Consider the following 22279-nt stretch of genomic DNA (forward strand, 5'->3'; position numbering starts at 1 on the left):
GACGACCCTCCACGAGAAGCTGCATGGACCTGTGGAGGCTCTACATAAGGCCACCGACTTCATGTCCAGAGCTGGACTCCAAGTGTAAAGGCGAACGACAAAAAGAAGAAGTGTTATTCTATTGAAACTCTCTATGCCATTTGTGTGTGACATTATTCTACTTATTTCTGTTGCGTGTTACCTCTTGTTTGTTCTTCCTTGATATCAACTAAACTATGTTGTGTCGCGTTTCCCCTCGTTGCTTCCTGCCGACACAATGCACGGCATCTATGCGGTCAACAGTCATATTTTGTTCAAGTAAAACTGTTGATGCAAATCTTAAAGATCGTTACTACTGATCCCGCATTATCCGTTGGCCCCTCTAAGAACAGCACTTTGATGTTGTGACGTGCACATTGTTCGTTGTTGTGTGTTCTTTCGTACGCATGATTTTCAAAGTACCCAACTTCATCTAAGGTGCGATTTTTTTTCTTTGTCTCTACTCGCTTCTTGTTTCATTGTTTTCAAGTTTGAAAGCTTGCCTGCTATTTTTTTGTAGTTGCTCGGACTTTTCAGTTTTTAATTGTCCAGTGGTACCACTCAAAGCGTCAAGATTTTTGTTCAGTCTTTCATCCATAGTTATGTGCAGTTTTATGATATGCTTCTCAATCTCTCACCAACACGCATTTCTGCCATCAAATCTATTTCACTCTCTGCAAACCCTGTAGGTGTCACCACGTTTGATATTTAGTCAGTCGGCTAAGGACCGTTTTGGTTACTTTTTGGCGTCACGTTAGCAAACACATTGTTCTGATAGATTTTAACACCACAACACTAAATCTAAAGTTTTGGGGCAATATTCCAAACCACCGGTGAGAAAAACGTTGGTTTGTGTGTATGTTTTCCTTCTTTGGCGTTACTATTCTTGTTTTGAGGGTTGGGTTCATAAAACGGACATAAAACTTAAACCGCTTGACAGAAATTCTATAACTGTAAATCATTCATAAAATGACGTCATTATCTGTTTGTTTTTGTAATTATGACGTAATTCAGTATGCTAACAAAAATCATAATGAGGCAAGTAATCGGCTTTGGTTTTCAGTGTAAAACATTTGAACAGTCCCAAGAAATGAAACATACACATGTTAAATTTAAAAAAAATAAGGAAGGCAAATCAAAAAGAGCATCTTAATATCATTTGCAGGTTTAAACCTTTTGATTGTGAGTAGTTCAACGCCGTATATTCGGCTATGCTGATTTCGAAAATTTAATTTTGATCATGTTTATATTTTTAATTTTCAGAGCTTGTTTTTAATCCAAATATAACATATTTATATGTTTTTGGAATCAGAAAATGATGGAGAATAAAATGAACGTAAATTTGGATCGTTTTATAATTATTATTTTTTTTTAAATTTTCAGATTTTTAATGACCAAAGTCATTAATTAATTTTTAAGCCACCAAGCTGAAATGCAATACCGAAGTCCGGCCTTCGTCGAAGATTGCTTTACAAAAATTTCAATCAATTTGATTAAAAAATGAGGGTGTGACAGTGCCGCCTCAACTTTTACAAAAAGCCGGATATGACGTCATCAAAAGTACTTATCGAAAAAAAGTAAAAAAAAACATCCGGGGATATTCCCAGGAACTCTCATGTCAAATTTCATAAAGATCGGCCCAGTAGTTTAGTCTGAATCGCTCTACACACACACACACACACACAGACAGACAGACACACATACACACCCACACACACACACACATAATAATAATAATAATAATAATAATAATAATAATAATAATAATAATAATAATAATAATAAATGAGCATTTATATAGCGCAACATCATAACTTTACAATTATGCTCTTTGCGCTTGACACATTTCAAATTCAAACACAGTTATACAAGCATTCACATCTACATTCATAGTCAGCAACGCTTGATTAAAAGCATACACCATCAAACATACATTACAACAGATTCTTCCACTAATTAAGTAATAAAAACATGAATAAAATAGGTAGTAAAAACATGGAAATACCAGCTGAATACCCTTAATCAAACAGAACATGTTATTAATACTGAAAAACAGCCCTAAATGTGTATACACATTATCCCATTTTATTCCCCCCTCTGCTTCTTTACCTCTGTAAACTTGTAGAGCTAGTTATTTTTCGATAATGACCCAGCAACCAAACAAATAACGAGCCAGCAACAGCCTGAATCCTCGATAGTGCAATGGGTTGAGAAGCTGTTCTGTTTCGGTACTACTTTTGCGACTGAAAAGTTCCGAACGCTCTATACGTACGAAGTATACATCTCTGGAGCAAACAATACAAACATACCGCATTTAAATTAACAACTACAGGCCTGAACACATGAATCTCCATATAAAATCCATGAGTTCGGTTGTTTTCTGAATCTAGATCTGCCGTGCACAAACCGTTCATCACAAGCAAATTTCCAAGGCAAGTAACTCATACTCTAGCGACAAGAGTAGTTCCCCTTCTTTTAACTCAGTTTCTTCGACAACACTGACTGCAATCCGACGGTCAGTTTTCAACAATATTTCATTTTATAAACGGATCACACGCAACTAAATGCACACATCTCATCGATTTAAACAACATAAAGCGGTTTCATACACTATTTTCCCCAGAAAACTGAACTTCATACAGTAATTAACGTTGGAACACGGGTGCAAAAGTTCGTCTGCTAGTCCCATTTGACGAAAGAACATTATCCTAAGCGATACTAAAACATAAACAGAACACACAATATCTGCCTTTACCGCCACAGCAGAATAACAGCATATCTGTGTACTTGATTTTAGTCCAAAACAGGGAAACTGACAAGAAGTGTTAACAGAATGGAATGATTTGCACGGAACTATACAACCGCGCATTAATCGATCGCCTGCGCAGGTTGACTGGTTGAGTGATTCGGATTCGATCAAATTTTCGCACAAAAACTCCTGTTTTCTTTGAATAACTGAAGAAAGGAAGAATAAAGAGATTACACACCTCGTCTCAGTGATTATTAAAAATAATGGTCTCAGTTCGCGGTCATGAAAAAGCTCGCTGAAGCTCGCATTTTTCATGATCCGCCAACTTCGACCATTATTTTTAATAATCACTGAGACTCGGCATGTAACCTCTACATCACTAAAACAACAAATACACAACATGTAGCCTACTGATGGACTGAGAAGAATAGACGGTGAGGAGTTCAGAGAAGTAAGCAGGAGACGAGCCAGAAAAGAAGTTAAAGCAGAGGGTGGACAGTTTGTAGTCAATGCGGGCTTGAATAGGTAACCAGTGCAGTGTGTGAAGAAGTGGTGTTGCGTGATCTCGTTTTCGTGCTTTCAGAATGAGGCGTGCTGCCGAGTTTTGGACTTTTTGTAGTTTATGCAGGAGATACAGAGGACAGCCAGAGAGAAGAGAGTTGCAGTAGTCGAGTTTAGAAAGAACAAACTAAGGCACAGACAAGAGTGTTAGTTGTTTGAGAGGAGAGTGTGTGGCGAATGGTGCTGATCTTACGAAGCTCAAAATAAGCTGCTCTACAGACGAAAGATATATGTTTGTTAAGGGTCATGTCAGATGAAAGGGTGAATCCAAGGTTTCTAGCTGATGGGGAGAAAAGAATGTCGGTGTCGCCTACTTGAACAGAAACGGGTTGGGGAGAGGGAAATGTAGTGTTCTTCTTTTTGCACAGTAAGACTTCAGTCTTATCATCATTCAGCTTAAGTTTGTTATCGATCATCCAAGATTTAACATCAGTGATGCATGTCTGAATGGTCTGGATGGCGGAATGTGTCTCTGCAGGGGGACTGGGTTTATACAGTTGGGTGTCATCAGCAAAAGACTGATTTAAGACAGAATGGTTTTGAATCAGTGTGGAGAGGGGCTTAGTGTACATGATGAAAAGGATGGGACCGAGTACTGAACCTTGAGGAACGCCGAAAGAAAGTGGGGCTGGAGCAGACATCTGGCCATCGACAAGCACAGCCTGAGTCCTGCCAATGAGATAGGACTCGAGCCATGCCAGCGGTGGACCGGAGATGCCGTACAGAGTCTGAAGTCTATGGAGAAGCGTGACATGATCAATCGTGTCGAACGCTGCAGAAAGGTCAAGTAGGGTAAGCACTGACACATCACCACCATCCAGAGCAGACAGAATGTCACTGATTACTTTAAGTAGGGCATACACCATACACCACGACCCTCGTCTCGATTCCCCCTCTATGTTAAAACATGTAGTCAAAACTTGAATAAATGTAAAAAGGAAGAATAATTGCAATCACACACACACACACGCGCACACACACGCACGCATGCATACACACACACGCACGCACGCGCGTACGCACACACACACACACACACACACACACACACACGTACGCACGCAGACACACAAAGACACATACACAAATATACCGACAAAATGACAGACATACACACAGTGAGACAAACCGACACAGAAACACCCACACATGTACGCACGCACACATGTACGCGAACAAAGACGTAGAGATGCTTATAGAGAAACACTTACGCAACCAAAAAAACACGCACACAAACACAGACAGACAAACTTCATTCTTGGTAGAGAAATGCATTTCTTTCTGTATTGCTTTCTCCTGAAGTGCACCTACCTCGCAGAGAGAGAGAGAGAGAGAGAGAGAGAGAGAGAGAGAGAGAGAGAGAGAGAGAGAGAGAGAGAGAGAGAGAGAGAGAGAGAGAGAGAGAGAGAGAGAGAGAGAGAGTGAGTGAGAGAGAGACACAGACAGACACACAGACAGACAGAGACACAGAGAGAAAGAGAGAGCGATAGACAGACTGATAGACAGACAGAGGGAGAGACAAACATACGAACACACAGACAGACATAGACAAACACGCAAACAAAGACACACAGACAGACTTCACTATTGTATGTGCAAGTAATTTTGTTAAACCACACGTTACGTTCACCACTGAACGTGTAACCATGTAAAACGTTACTATCTCTTTATATGTGTTTACTTGCATTGTAATCCTGGGGGGGGGGGGGGGGGGTGGTATAAATGTATGTAACGTGCAATACATGCCTTTTAACTTACTAGAATTGGAATTTTCATTTAAAGACTAGCATAAGAGTGTGACACGTGGTTCATTCGTTATTTCATTATCACAAAAAGAAAAAGATAACGGCACTGACGCTACAGGTAATAGAATTTATCAGTGAAATTCTACCATCAATTTAGTAATCGATGCGATGTAAATTATCCTAAAACTGTGGTATGATCACGACATCGTTTAGCATTTAGGATCAAATGGTGCCAATGTGTCCACAATGCACTAATCACAGACAACAGTTATACGCTTTACGTACATGTAACTCTCCAACATTTTCTGCCACTTGAAACAAATGACTTTCGAAGGAAAATTAACTCCAATATATAAGTATTATGTATGATTTTTAATAATTACTTGCACTTTTTAAAAACAAAACTTTTTCTACGATAAGGTGTTTACCCCCTAAATGTATAAGTCATCCGGTAGAAAAACCTGAAGTATCGTGTACTAAGCATATGTATATGTTTAAAAAGTTAATTGTGTTAATATAGAACATCTTGCCTATGTATATGGTTTGGTTTTGAATACTTTAGGGGAAAAGCATAGCCATTATTCATTCATCTTCAACTAACACCCCTAATCTCAGGGCCCATTTTGTTAGTGGGGGTAGGGTTTCAATCAGTCAAAAATCACTTTCATTCAATATTTTCTGCCATTTCAAATACATACACGTAATTGCACAATTTCTTGAATTTTAAGATGCTTTAACTGACTATACCAAGAAAACCTGCACTTTTTGTAGAATTAGTTTTTTGTCCATGATTTATGTTTAAAAATGTCAACTTTTACAACAACAAATGCTAACGGTTGCCTCACCAGACGACACGTACCTACGACGTGAATCGTGTCTGCCAATTAAAATGCATATATTTCGAAATAAGGGGAATCATAACATATTTTACTGTAAAGTGTCTCACTCTAATACCTTCTGGGTTCATTGTGTATTTGGTTAAGTGAATTGCAGATAAGTGTTTTTTTTTAAATGACAGCTATACATACATTTTATTAAAACTGAAACTGGTGGAGTGAAAAACAGACCTGTTTTGAAGAAGTCGTACTAAAATCATTTATGGGCTTGAACTTCACAGTTTGCGTGTTATCTTTTAAAGAAAACCCGTTTTCATCACTAACAATGACCTAATTTACACATACATATCGGTCGGTTATAGTTGCTTTTTTTAGAGAGGTAGTGTACAAAATGTCGTTTTGTACGTTTAAATTACATTTCCATTATTTTAGTCATATATCAATCAATAAATAAATGCGCATACTTTTATTAAACGTTACTTTCACTTTAAGATCGCTTCTAACATTTAGTATAATTTCTGACAAATGCACGCTATGTAATAAATTGATAATATTATAGACGCCATGTGGTAAAACAGGAAGTTGAATTATTTTGCGATAGGAAAATCCTTTTACAATGACCACTTTCCTTTTATATTGAGCTGATCTTTAACGGTATGGGTAAAAATCTAACAGATTGAACCAAATTATCCTTTTTCAAGCCTGTGTATGTGTAAACTCTTTTTTGCTTCGACCCGGTTCGGTTTTCGGAGTTGATTCAAAATCATCCATTATGTATCTTATGTGACTGTTGTTTTCCTCGGTAAATTAACAATTGTTGATGTAAAATAATTCTAGCTGTGAGAATAAACAATTTTGAAGATGGTTTTGATTGCGGTTTCAACTAGGCATTCAGTTAGCTATACATATCGATTGAGAAAATGGCATTTCCTGTTTTGTCGTCCGCATGTTATACAGATGTTGTTAAAAATAAAACTGTGAATACGAATTAGGCATTTTACTTGCTGTCTGATGGCAAAAATCTTTAGCTTTCGTTTAAGGTATAATTTGCTTATATCCGTATGCAGTCAAGCGGTACATGACGTTTTTTTGTAACCTACCCCCTGCGTCATGGCTGCATTTTTGCAGAATATGGGTCATGTTACAAAAATACTTCTCATTCTTTGGTGGTTGGGTTTAGCCATTTGTCGTTTACAGAACTGTGTAATAATGATAAATAAAACGAACTTTCCAAAAAACATAATATCTAATGTGACCACCAAAAGTAACCTTTCCACTATAGCCAGCCAGGTGACTAATTGTCCTACTGAAGTGCGAGAGCAGTGTGTGTCCGATTGTTTTTCGAGAGTTTTGCCATTTTTACATTTAGTCAAGTTTTGACTAAAAGAGGGGGAATCGAAACGAGGGTCGTGGTGTATGTGTGTGCGTGTGTGTGTGCGTGCGTGCGTGTAGAGCGATTCAGACTAAACTACTGGACCGATCTTTATGAAATTTGACATGAGAGTTCCTGGGATTGATATCCCCGAACGTTCTTTATTTCCTTTTTTTGATAAATACCTTTGATGACGTCATATCCGGCTTTTTGTAAAAGTTGAGGCGGCACTGTCACACCCTCATTTTTCAATCAAATTGATTGAAATTTTGGCCAAGCAATCTTCGACAAAGGCCGGACTTCGGTATTGCATTAATTTTCAGCTTGGTGGCTTAAAACTTAATTAATGACTTTAGTCATTAAAAATCTGAAAATTGTAAAAAAAAATTAAAAAAATAAAACGATCCAAATTTACGTTCATCTTATTCTTCATCATTTTCTGATTCCAAAAACATATCAAAATGTTATATTTGGATTAAAAACAAGTTCTGAAAATTAAACATAAAAAAATTATGATCAAAATTAAATTTTCGAAATCAATTTAAAAACACTTTCATCTTATTCCTTGTCGGTTCCTGATTCCAAAAACATATAGATATGATGTTTGGATTAAAAACACGCTCAGAAAGTTAAAACGAAGAGAGGTACAGAAAAGCGTGCTATCCTTCTCAGCGCAACTACTACCCCGCTCTTCTTGTCAATTTCACTGCCTTTGCCACGAGCGGTGGACTGACGATGCTACGAGTATACGGTTTTGCTGAAAAATTGCATTGCGTTCAGTTTCATTCTGTGAGTTCGACAGCTTGACTAAATGTTGTATTTTCGCCTTACGCGACTTGTTCAATCTTACTGATAATTATTTTTTTGTTGTAATTGTTACACAATCATTCCGCTGCAGAAGTATCCCCCTTTAGGCTTAAATTTGCTTGTTTACGACGCTTCACTCAAACTGACCAGGCCCTGTTCATGTCGATATAGGAAAATCAGCACAGAAACACACCGGAATTCCATGTCGGTTATTTACGTTCAGGAACGCCGAGCCACTCTCTTGCTGCTGTAACCCTAAACAAGTCGCGTAAGGCGAAAATACAATATTTAGTCAAGTAGCTGCCATTTTTCAGCAAGACCGTATACTCGTAGCATCGTCAGTCCACCGCTCATGGCAAAGGCAGTGAAATTGACAAGAAGAGCGGGGTAGTAGTTGCGCTAAGAAGGATAGCACGCTTTTCTGTACCTCTCTTTGTTTTAACTTTCTGAGCGTGTTTTTAATCCAAACATATCATATCTATATGTTTTTGGAATCAGGAACCGACAAGGAATAAGATGAAAGTGTTTTTAAATTGATTTGGACAATTTAATTTTGATAATAATTTTTATATATTTAATTTTCAGAGCTTGTTTTTAATCCGAATATAACATATTTATATGTTTTTGGAATCAGCAAATGATGGAGAATAAGATAAACGTAAATTTGGATCGTTTTATAAATTTTTATTTTTTTTTATAATTTTCCGATTTTTAATGACCAAAGTCATTAATTATTTTTTAAGCCACCAAGCTGAAATGCAATACCGAACCCCGGGCTTCGTCGAAGATTACTTGACCAAAATTTCAACCAATTTGGTTGAAAAATGAGGGCGTGACAGTGCCGCCTCAACTTTCACGAAAAGCTGGATATGACGTCATCAAAGACATTTATCAAAAAAATGAAAAAAAACGTTCGGGGATTTCATACCCAGGAACTCTCATGTCAAATTTCATAAAGATCGGTCCAGTAGTTTAGTCTGAATCGCTCTACACACACACACACACACACGCACGCACACACATACGCACATACACCACGACCCTCGTTTCGATTCCCCCTCGATGTTAAAATATTTAGTCAAAACTTGACTAAATATAAAAACGGATTGATGGATAGAGAAAAAACAAGTCGCGTAAGGCGAAAATACAATATTTAGTCAAGTAGCTGTCGAACTCACAGAATGAAACTGAACTCAACGCAACGCACCAAGACCGTATACTCGTAGCATCGTCACTCCACCGCCCGTGGCAAAGGCAGTGCCCGTGGAATTGACAAGAAGAGCGGGGTATTCGTTGCGCTGAGAAGGATAGCACGCTTTTCTGTACCTCTCTTCGTTTTAACTTTCTGAGCGTGTTTTTAATCCAAACATATCATATCTATATATTTTTGGAATCAGGAACCGACAGGGAATAAGATGAAAGTTTTTTTAAATTGATTTCGAAAAAAAAATGTTGATAATAATTTTTATATATTTAATTTTCAGAGCTTGTTTTTAATTTGAATATAACATATTTATATGTTTTTGGAATCAACAAATAATGGAGAATAAGATAAACGTAAATTTGGATCGTTTTATAAATTTTTATTTTTTTTTTACAATTTTCCGATTTTTAATGACCAAAGTCATTAATTAATTTTTAAGCCACCAAGCTGAAATGCAATACCGAACCCCGGGCTTCGTCGAAGAGTACTTGACCAAAATTTGAACCAATTTGGTTGAAAAATGAGGGCGTGACAGTGCCGCCTCAACTTTCACGAAAAGCCGGATATGACGTCATCAAAGACATTTATAAAACAAATGAAAAAAACGTTCGGGGATATCATCCCCAGGAACTCTCATGTCAAATTTCATAAAGATCAGTCCAGTAGTTTAGTCTGAATCGCTCTACACACACACACACGCACATACAGAAACACACACACACACACTCACATACACCACGACCCTCGTCTCGATTCCCCCTCTATGTTAAAACATTTAGTCAAAACTTGACTAAATGTAAAAACGAACACAGCAGCGGCAGTAAGCGCATGCGCCAAACCACTAGACATTCGCCATGTCTCAACGTCAACAAAACACCATCATGTCGACAGTTTCAAAACTCTAGCTCAAAAGCATTGAACGCATCTATTCTTTCTTCTTCTTTCTTCACTTTAATTGGCACCACACCACACAACCCCTTCCTTTTGCTCTTAACATTAGATGTAGGTCAATCAAACTTTGGACAGGTCAGCAGGTCATCAAACCTTGGAGTGTGGATGAGAGAATTGTAAATTTGTACTTTCTTTACCCAAACATGACCCCTCTGTAATCGTGACTTTGTATCAGTCTTGTATGCCAGTAACAAAGCCCAGATTATGTGTCATGTTTAAATGCGTCTCTATTTCTTCAAAATCATTTAACAAAGTAAACAAAACTTGAATCCTGTTTCAAAAAAAATTTGGAGGCTCGACTTTGTAACTTTTGTGAAAATCTCACATTAAGTGTGTGTGTGTGTGTGTGTGTGTGTGTGTGTGTGTGTGTGTGTGTGTGTGTGTGTGTGTGTGTGTGTGTGTGTGTGTGTATGTGTGTGAATGTGTGCGTGTGTGTATGTATGTATGTGTGTGTGTGTGTGTGTGTGTGTGTGTGTGTGTGTGTGTGTGTGTATGTGTGTGTGTGTGTGTGCTCTCTGAAAGCCAGATGGCCAACAGATCAACCTAACACTGAACATTATTTACTTAAAGTAAACAAATGTCTGACTACCACGTCGCAAAATATGCTAGTTTCACAGGACCTGAACAGAGTTCAGTTTTTGTAAACATTTAAGGATACTATGACTATTTTATTAAGCACAGTCGGGAAAAAGATAACGGAATTAGATGTGAACTCCATGAAATCACATAATTAAGGGGCATAAACTTGTGTGAGTTTGAAAGTATTGTATTAAAAACATGTATTACTTACCTCTCCAATCGTTTTGAGGTAGGCTTCTTGCAGCTTTTCTGAAAACACACACACACACACACACACACACACACACACACACACACACACACACACACACACACACAGAGCATTACAGGTGCTGAGTTGACAACTATTCTGATGCAGTGCACAACATAGAGGTGCAGTCATGCAGCATTTTGTAGTAGTTAAACCGCATGCATCAAATTAAGTATAACTGAGTGAATTATCACATGAAGTTTAGACGGGGGAAAAAAACAGGTAAAAGGCTTTTTGACTTAATCACATAAGAGAGGCAGGAAACCTTGCGTTTTAGAAGTTGTGTTCGTCATGCCATGTTTCTTTTTTTTATGTAGAATGTCAAATTTCCCCGAGAACGTTTTAGAAAACACAATCTGGAGCAGTACCATTCAAAAGGAAGTTTAAACATCGGGCTTCTTATGACATTTAAGTAAGTTTGTTTTGATATTTCACAAACACTAAGCGTTGGTGGGTTGATGGATTTGATGTCATTGTTAATACATCGAAAAATAACTGCTCTGCACATAAGTGCAAAAGTAAAATAAACACGGCAAAAACATTGGTGCATCTTTTTCGTACGAAACAAAAACATTCATCCTCATGCATTTTAGTCATACTTTCTTTGCCATGAAAGGCAGCCTGATTGGCTGTCTGACACACTTTTTGGATTAAACATTTCCTTTACTTGGGTCAGGGTATCGCCTTCCAAAATACAGGTATCCCCAAAGTAGAACTTACAAAAACGCAAGGTAACAATTGAAAATCTACCAAAAATAAGGATAGTAAAAATGTGCACATTTTGACATTCCAGGAGAAAGTCAAACTATGTATCTAACTAAACCTGGTTATTGTGTTTCGCAGTCTTTCTTATATCTTGTTGTATGCCATTCCTTCGGGTGTAGGTGTCGGTCGCATGAGAGATTTAAAACGGAAGGTTTTTGCGTCAATGTTGAGTGTTATCGTGATAAAAGGCGGGGATTGCTCTTTAGGCCCCCGTATCATTGGGCCCCCCCACTTTTCTGTAGTAATAAGAAAACGTGTCATTGGGCCACCGTCTCTTTGGGCCCCCAGCATAATAAACAAGCCTGAACGGTATATTCTGTATTTCAGCAATGCAAATCAAAGGTACAACCCCTCCACGTGAATTTAACGTGACATGATGCTACTTAGATCTGGTTAAACAGTTTCAAGAATGCAGTCTGGGCGCCGGTACTCGGGGATCTAGCCTGTGCCGCTCTAAGAATAGATTTACTTGGCACTTTGGCACGTGTTCTTTTTTCACATGTACATTGGAAGTGTTTTCAGTTGTGTATGATTCTGCCAGGTTCAGAAACGTGTCTTCGCTTGAGAAACGTTTCTACATGGTAACTGAAAGACAAACAGCCATCTACACACATTTACGCAATCCATTAATGGGATGTAGACGCAGCTCATTACTTTAGATTATTTCAATTTGTCAGCTTTCGACGGACTGGTAATACTCACAAGAAGGCCGGCAATGCCTAAATCCCCCTTTGACCTTTAAATGACATTGACCCTGAAAGGTCATAATATCTAGACTTGGGGGCCCAACGAGACGGGAGCCCAAAGAGACAGGGGCCCAAAGAGACAGGGGATCAATGAGACAGGGGCTCAAATACATCATAAAAGGCGCTGTATTTAAGTAATGTCTTGATTGCTTTGAAACTTTCAAAATCTTAAGCCTACATACAGGGTGAGCCCAAAACAATGCAACCTTCAAAAATGCAAATAACTTCTACATCTGAATCACTTCATATTTTGGGGACATAAACTTCAGCCAATGCATAACCCTTCCACAAAGTGGCAGTGTTACATTTTAAAGTGTCTGCTTTTTGTACAATTTTAAAATAAGTTGCCAAAGTCGGGGATCGACTCAACATGCAGTACGAGGTTTGAAATTGAGCGACGGCCAAACTAACCTAATTTAAGATCTCCATATTGTTACCTTTGGAGTATAATTCAATTAACATAGAAAACCATAATCAATATTAGACAATCAGTGACTTGACTACAGCAATTAATCGCAGGATCAGGACATTTCCCATGGATGAATGCGTTTTTGTCATTGATGAATTTTGCGCGACATTGCGCAAGTGTAACTTTACAACGAAGGGATTAATGTGTCCAGTCATTTGAGTTAAGTAAATATTTTCATATAGCTGTTGTGCATGAACTTCAGTTCGTCCACAACCATTCTACAAAGTTTCGAGTTAATAATTATGGTCCGACATTTTCCGTTTCTCCAAAATGTGTTCCAAATTACATCTCCGAACTTGTCATTTGCACGAAAGCTTTCTTGTCTATGTATTGCCCTGAACCTAGCTGCAACTTCTTTGTTCAGGCCACCGATGATCTAGAGGATTTGCTAATTACTTGTTTTTTTCTTTCTGTCGTCTCTCCGTTTAGTCTATTGTGTTAGTATTGTATTTGCTGACGAAGACAACCGTCGAAACCGGTCCGTGTTTATTGTTCGTGTTTCTGGTACTGGTTAGTAAATTGTCACTGTTACCTTGTATCTGTTTGTGTTAATGCGTGCGTCGTTGTATCTGTGTGTGACAGTGTGCGTACGCGCGTGCGTAGATATCCATACGTATGTGTATACGTATGCCTGGCTATCGAGGCTTCTAATAATACCGGTTCGTTCTCCTTGAAAGCAGACAAGACGTCCTATAACTGTAAGTGTTGAAATGAACGTATTTGTGTTATGTATGTAAAGGCTTGGTGGGCTCAGTGATCAGAAACTGATGGTTATGGAGAGCGGAATGGGCCTTTATAATGGTCTCTTATTTTATACTTCAGCTTCTAAAGTCAATTACATCGTTCATGTGGAGTAATAATGATTGTAGCAACACTACAGAAATCAACACATTGTCTATTGTCTACCTGGAATATCAGTGGTGTCTAGCAAAATCCTCTTTGGTGGTAGGGCTTCATGTTCCCCCCCATATTGCAATGTCAGCCGCATCAGTCCACTTTCAACGGGGGCCTCAAGCCTGCTGTAAACTCACACACACACACACACACACACACACACACACACACACACACACACACACACAGGCATACAGACAGATAGACAGACAGACAGACAGAGATGTGTGTGTAAGTCAACTTTTAAGCAATATATCAACAGACACATCACATGACATATAATATAATCTGATTTATACTAGCCGTGATGACCTGGCTTTTCCGGGTGTAGCAGTTCGCTAAAGCAGTTATTTCCAATCAACTGATGTTTCCAAATGTATCTTACTATGACGCGTACAAGAACATTGATAGAAAAACTCCAGAACAAACTTTTGGGGGAGGGGATTACTTATCTCCCTTACGTTTTGGCATACTAAACAGTTTAAGATTTTAACATGTCTTTATGTTACCAGAATAACTGTTGGACATGTCCTACCCTCGTACAGGGTCAACATGAATTAAAATCCTGCTAACAACGGTTAATATGGTAAGCAGTATCAGTTCTCATGAGCCATCATCCTTATATGATAACTTGTATGTCCTCGCCTCATTTTGTCTGTGTAACGGTTTAAATCACACAACAAATTATATGTTGATCATGCTAGCAGGTTTTGAGACAATGTTAAGGTGAAAATATCAACATGAGGTAATGCCAGAAAAAGCCCTGCATATTCTGTACCTCCCCACCTTTGAAATTACTATAATTTTGATTCTTAGATGATTCATCTTGTTTCCTCATGTCTTCATATTTTTGACAGTTGGGAACGGTTACACATTCAAGAATTCACATGCTGGTGTCATAGTGCCTTATTACTTGTCTTTCACTTGGGAAGGTTCAAGATCGTTGAGCTTCAAGTTTACCTTCATCACTTTACACACTTTAAAAATGACAAGGCATGCTTGCATGGTAAGAGTTGCCTCCCTTCTATTGATAATTAAGCAAGAGGTATACCTGCCTTGGATTCTGCAATTTCCTTTACGCTCGTTGTGGATTCATTTTACTGTATCTATTCTCTGAATAAGAGCAATAGAGAATATATATTGTCTCTAGCAATATGGGCTTGCTACAGACGAACATCAGGCGGTGTAATGGCCTTACACTATATACGTTGTATGTAATAATGGGACTGTTTATTATCTGAAAGAGGAAACAAAGAATCAAGAATCTAAAACCCAGGTGGACATCCGTGGCTCCCAGGCAGTGTGCTTGCACAGTAATCGTTTTTTTGCCTCTTGCCATTTCTGAGGTATAGGGACCCCAAATAGACAGACACAGTTACACCCATTCTTGTATATATACTAATACTGTCTTGATTGTCTAGGGTTTTTAAACAAACATACCAACAAATGAAAACTCCCAATTGTGTTCTGATACAAACTGCATGTGCTTGCTTTCATAAGAAAATCGATCTTGAACAATGCCACTGTCAGAGAGTTCACTAGTATATGGTACATAACACTTTCTGGAACACAGTTGATGGCCGATGATTACGTTGTTGTTCAGTATAGAAACATTTGATACCTCATGTGCGCTTTCATGGTTGTGTTGCAGGAGTCATCAAACACACAGGCAACGTTCTCAGATAGACTCCATCGCCGTGCTGCTTCCAGTGCTGCCGCCTTTACTTTGAACTCCGTGTCCTTGGTGTAAGGGATGTAGCAGTCGCCATCCTGATAACTCAGCGCTTCGATCAGCAGTGTGAGGTCGTCTCTCCAAGCGTTCTCCATGAGTGTCAACTGCGTCGGCTTTTCCTCACCCACCTAAACAGATACAGCCTCGTGCTATTCTTCACAAGCATTAAACGAACTGGTTCACTTTCGGGTGTTCTTGATAATAACACAGGTATTACAAAAAACAGGAAGGTCAGTTTGTGGAGCGTTTAACTATAGATAAAACAGAACTCTCTTGATATGTGGATATTCTAAGTGGACGAAAAGATACACAACAAACGCATACAAAATACATAGAATGAATGTATACGCTGCTCTTTCAAAGAAGCTATGATGCACAAATCTTGCACATGTCATATTCATTTAGAGTGCTAACGTATCCTCGTATTGGAGATGGGAATTTTTCCTTTTATCGTACCCAAACTTAATTGAACCCAATACAACCTTGACATTTCTCAATCCAATTAGAGTCATGTCTGGAGGTCATACAAGTGTGGAAATCTGCGGGGATTGGCAGAAGGCAGTTTAAATTTGATCAAATGAGATTTTTATATCGTTATGCACAAAAAAGAAAGGCGCATCTTTTGTCTAAATGTCTAAATGTAAGCAATAACACGAACACTGAGGCGTGATTAACCATTCAGTCAAGCGATTACACTGAAATACCCAGGTTCTCTCTAACTTTGTGAGACAGAGACATAGACAAAAAAGAAAGAGAGAGAGAGAGAGAGAGAGAGAGAACGAACGAGAGAGAGAGAGAGAGAGAGAGAGAGAGAGAGAGAGAGAGAGAGAGAGAGAGAGAGAGAGAGAGAGAGAGAGAGAGAGAGAGGGGAGAGAGAGAGAGAGGCGAAATTGATGGGAAGAAAAAAATAAGCTGGAGGTAAAATCTATACTGTGTTTGGGGGAAAGATAATCCCAAGGTGATGCCATAATTCTCTCGCCATTCCAGATGACGTAATTTGCGTGTTCCAGACTTGATATGGCGTTCGTTTATCTTGATAGACCCAACAGAGTGTACACTCAATACAGACTGGAAGCATTATACTTCATTTCAGGGAAATTCTACATTCTAAGGAATGTTTCATTGCCAAAGACCATAAACTATATACTTTTGGAATCAGCAAATAATAAGTAACAGAGAAATGATCAGTGTATGTGTCTCCTTCTAACACGAAAGAAACTAGCTATTTAACGATTTTCTTCATTTTAATCCCATGTTTAAATCAAACACAACAAAACTATATATATTTTCGGATACATGAGCAAATACAGAATACAATGATGTCACCTTTGTGATTCAAATATCGACGTTTCAGAAATCAAAAACATCAGTTACTTTTGAGTCAACATTTCATAAGAGAATTTATAAAGCACCAAGCTAAAATGCAATCCCATAGTCCGCACTAAATCAAAAATCATGTAACGAAAATTTCATACAAATTCATGAACAACTGTAGCGGTGAGAATGCCTCCTCAACTTTTGCAAACGGTAAAATATGACGTCATCAATAGCCCTATCAAAAATCGGCTAAACATGCTTCAAACAAATGCTCTCAAAAATATATGTAACAATTCTCATAACAATCCGTCCAGTAGTTGTTGAGAAATGCTTTTCACACACACACAGACACACATATAAACACATACATCGGGAGACAAAACTCGCTCTCCTCTCTTGTTAAAACTTGAGTGTTGTCATTACTTTACTGAATGTAAAAAAGCATCCAAAAGATAATGTTTAATCTCAGACTTGACCCCAGTGTGACTTGAAACTTGTTGATGGTAAACAAGACTTCAGTAATGCATGGAGGTAATCAGATCGTAAAACTGTGTACAGTTTCTAACCTTCTGCTCCAAAAATACACCTGAGCAAATCTTAGTCAAGTTGTGTGTCTTCTTCTTCTTCTTCTGCGTTCATGGGCAGAAACTCCCACGTTCACTCGTGTTTTTTACACGAGTGGATTTGTACGTGTATGACCGTTTTTACCCAGCCATTTAGGCAACCATACGCCGCTTTCGGAGGAAGCATGCTGGGTATTTTCGTGTTTCTATAATCCACCGAACTCTGACATGGATTACAGGATATTTTCCGTGCGCACTTGATCTTGTGCTTGCGTGTACACACGAAGGGGGTTAAGTCACTAGCAGATCTGAACATAAGTTGACCTTCCCTTCGGAAAAATATCCACTCTTAACCCACCAGGCGGCAGCGACCGGGATTCGAACTCACGACCTTCCGATTAGGAGGTCGACGTCTTACCACTGCGCCCGTCAGGTTGTGTGTCTATTTTTGCCGCCAATCCTCTCATACAGACAAACACGGCTCTATATTTACTAAACCACAACGATCACTTTGGTGATTCGTTACAAAAACGTTTGCTTTGCGCAAGACGGGTTTTTAACAACTCTAAACACACACACACACACACACACAAACACACACAAACACACACACACACAGACACACACACACACAGACACACACACACACACACACACACACATACACACACACACACACATTTTTATATTGTTGAATCAGGGTAAAACATTAATTAAGAAAGAAAATATAATTATTAGTTCTTTTCATCCACGTGTGTTCGTTTGTCAGCTTTTCGGAAAATTTGAGGTTTTCTCTTTTTCTTTCTCCAATGCTAGGGGAAGAGTCAAAGATGTAATTGCCTATCATCAGACTTTTTATTTATTATTAACTTGATTTCAGGTTCCCCGATTACCTTTGGCATGTAAAACGATTTGCGATAACCATACAAAAACGATCAATAATTATGCATTCTTAAAAACGTATTCCGTATTTTCAGATGTTATAATACACCGAGCTCACTGGTCTGATTTGTAAAACCATTTTATGCAGAGAGACAATTCTTTTCTTCAAAATGTGAAATGCTGGGAGAAATACGCTTCCGTGCATGATGTTTTGTTTTTAAAAAGCACGTGCTCCAGTAGTGTTTGCCTTTAAGTAGTTGTCTTGATAGTTTTCCATTCTATATTATTCTTCACATTTGTCAGCTATTCATTTTCATTGATCTGACCGTTGGTACCTTTCATTTTGGAGCCTTTGGGGACTACAGTCAGTTCTTTTCCTTGTTTACTTGGTCTACTGGTGCTGGGTAGTCCTCTCCAAATATATGGACGGTTCAGTCTCGATCCTTTTTGGTTAGCTCTGTATGTTCACACCGTTTACATTGTGCAGAGGTTGTATGAGCGGAATACATGCGGTTAAGGAAAAGAGACTTTGTTTGATTTGTTAACCCCCGTTATAGAGCAGTTGGTTGAGCACTGCATGGACTTGTGATCATTGGGTCACATGGTTTGAATACAGGATGGGACGGCGACGGGTAAAAGTTATGTGCAGACTCAGAGACAGTGACCATGTCCGATACCCACATCACCAGAGTGGCACATAAAGACCATAATAATGCTGCTATAGGTGCAGGTGGTTGAAAACATTCATACACTTGCGAAACGCGATTCCAGGGATGTTCCTACAAATTCATACCTAGAGGACAAATGTCCTGAGCACTTTGAGCACTTCAGCACCAATAGGACATTTGATCGCTTTCAGAAATTTCAATAGAACATCATAATTGTGTGTAAAACACATTCTATGGAATGGCTCTATTCACACACTTTAACTCACACACAAATTGAATGATCATTTTCCTAGCACGTTCTACTCGTTCTGAATGTTTGTCGAATGTTTAATTGGTACCTTATGTTTTTGTCAGATCGCTTTTGGAGTACCCTTATTTAATCGGCGGTTACGTGACTCCTGTGACATAACTCATTGATCATAAGTTAAATTGAAAAACTCATGTGCATAATCACTTGAAAGACCGGCCCCCGTAGCGCAGTGGTTAGCGCATCGGGCTGCGGGCCGGGAGGTCGTGGGTTCGAATCCCATCAGGGTCATGTGGGTTTTTCGGGCTACGGTGCTATGGTTACTATGGGAAGGCTGGGATCACACAGCCGAGTGTCATTCACTTAACGAATGCGACTTTGAGGGTGCTCAGGTTCTGTATACCTGACCAACACCGCAGGTGCGACAGTTCTCGGGCCTGGTTGATGCCAGGATATATTATGACAGTAAGCGTAGAGTGCTGCCCTGTCACGTAGTCTCAAAAACCAAATTGGAAATCCAAAGCATCATCATTATAATCATCCTCATCTCATTAATCATCCAAAATATAAATTGTCCTTGCTCTTGTGGCCCTTCATGCCCGGAGCTCTCATGGTGACCTTGGTCTCAGTGTTCCTGTTCGATCCTTCCCTGAATAGTAGTTTTGCTGTCAGTCTTCAACGTGTGACGTTCTGGGGGGTCGACGGAGGAACGTGGTGGCTCTCTGGAGGGGACGCTCACTCAGTCTGGCTCCGCGACTTAAAAAGTCGATGTCGTTAGTAGGGGGCTGCGTCCGTTAGCTCGGGACAGACCCACTACTGAACACCGTCGAAGTGACTCAGCAGAAGTGCAGTGTCCTCTTCCGAGGGTAGCCTACCGCAGCGACCCGACATCCCTAGCCTCCCTGGTGCGTCTGTAAAATCGACAAGTCTGGCAGCGGAACAAAATTCAGAGGTGGTTGGAGCAGTGAGTGCAGGGACGGGGCGGTGTGAGAGCACGACGGGACAAGGAACAGGTGTAAAGACGAAAAAAAAACCAAACAAACATTAAACAAAATCCAAAAAAATCCCTTGAAAGCATTTCTTATATAAATCAAATTACGTTAATTTCGTTAACCTGAAAGACCAAAGTTTTAAAAATACCTTGTTATCTTTGCTCAGCATGTGAGGCACAGGCGATAAAGCCAACCAAGCTGCTGTAGCATTTCTTGTCTGTCGGTAGTCTTCTTCGTTGAGCCGTCTGACGATACTGTCGTGCTTGTCCATCTGTTTACGTAGTGCGTCTGCTGTAAACTCTTCCATTGACATTGTACACGACAACGTTGTTATATTCTTTCCACGATCCTGAAACAACCTATGGTTCAGGTTGTCTGCAAGTTTCCGTGTAAAGTCTTCGCACCTTTTCCTCTCTTCCGCTGTTTCAGTTTGGGGGAGTTTCTTTGCAGATTTAAAATCATATAGCGTCAAAACCATTGGAGGCAAGTCTACACCCAGAATAAAGGCCTGAAGACAAACTGGGTCAGTCTGTTTTACCTCAAGGGGCAAGTTAAAATCAACATGTAGATGTGTGGACATCCACAGTGCAAACTTTGTAGATCTAGCGCATTTAAGCACGACGTTGTAAAGCTTTCCTTCGTATGCCTCTGTACTGGTCTTCTTTAGCTGATTGTTCCGCCTTTTAAGCAAACCTGAAAAAGAAATAATACACACAAATGTATGACCTAGCAGAACAGTTAGATTTCTCTACAAGTCAAGTGATCAGTGCACCCACTATGCTACACTCAGATCACATGAATATTTATCAACTTCTTTTATTGATGATAGTTACCTGCAAGGTAATACTTTTGGGCAGAGAATGTGTCAAAGAAAGTTTGTTTGTTTGTTTGTTTGCTTAACGCCCAGTCCACCACGAAGGGTGATATCAGGGCGGTATCAAAGAAAGTGACACTTTTAAACTCTGAAGATATGACAGTTACTTTACCCCTGGAAAGAAAGCAAATAGTGTTGCGTGCATGTTCAGAACTCAAAAGAAAAAAGACAGTGACCATAAGAGAACTGGCACAAGTTATCGGCCAGTTGGTAGCAACCTTTCTAGCCGTTCAGTGGGGCCCGCTGTTCGATAGACGTTTAGACAGACTAAAATCCACATGACTTAAGTCTTCTGTGGGAAATGTTGAATCGCTGACAAGCTTGACAGATAAGACAACAGAATAACTAGATTGGTGGATTACAAAGTTAGATTCATCTTTCTTCCCCATTGAAATAACTAATCTTGAAGTTGAAATCCAGACGGATGCTGCACGCTTAGGAGGTCAAGGAGCTGTTTGTGGTCAAATTGAGACTGGAGGACGATGGTCCAAAACAGAAATTAATTTGCAAATCAATGTTCTGGAAATGATGGCCATTTTGTACACTTTAAAAGTTTAAAAGAAATTAACACAGGAAAACATGTACAAGTCTTGACAGACAACACATGTGCAGTTTCCAATATATCCAATATGGGAAGATCGCGTTCTCCCGACTGCAATAATGTTACAAAACAAATTAGGATGTGGTGCAAGAAAAATGAAGTGTGGATATCATTTGCACATATTCCAGGAATAATGAATACGGAAGCTCGTGTCTTGTTAAGACAATTCAATGATCGTACTAAGAGTAAACTGAATCATGATATTTTCTGCAAATTAACAGATCGTCTGCTAAAGCCAGACATTGATCTATTTGCATCACAATTAAATGTTCAGATGAAGCTATTTGTGTCTTGGGCACCAGACCCAGAAGCCTTAGTCATTGATGCCTGTATCCATGATTGGTCAGCATGGTTAATATATGCCTTTCCGCCTTTCAGCTTACTGCAGAAAGTGCTCACAAAATGGCAGCGCGACAGAGCGGAAGGAATCTTGATTGCTCCAAAGTGGCCTACGACG

General features: G+C 39.2%; 1 protein-coding gene across 1 annotated transcript in view; it reads right to left on the reverse strand.

The window, feature by feature from the left end:
* LOC138950422 (uncharacterized) overlaps nt 1-22279 on the reverse strand; it is a 52986-nt gene that overhangs the window by 4421 nt on the left and 26286 nt on the right. The window contains exons 11-14 of the mRNA XM_070322160.1: nt 20496-21040; nt 15568-15806; nt 13959-14071; nt 11034-11071 (exon numbers count right to left, since the gene is read on the reverse strand). Coding sequence (XP_070178261.1) covers nt 11034-11071; nt 13959-14071; nt 15568-15806; nt 20496-21040 — 935 coding nt within the window. The remainder of the gene's footprint in view (nt 1-11033; nt 11072-13958; nt 14072-15567; nt 15807-20495; nt 21041-22279) is intronic.

Source organism: Littorina saxatilis, linkage group LG16, assembly GCF_037325665.1.
Source record: "Littorina saxatilis isolate snail1 linkage group LG16, US_GU_Lsax_2.0, whole genome shotgun sequence".
In the NCBI taxonomy this organism is placed as follows: Eukaryota; Metazoa; Mollusca; class Gastropoda; order Littorinimorpha; family Littorinidae; genus Littorina; species Littorina saxatilis.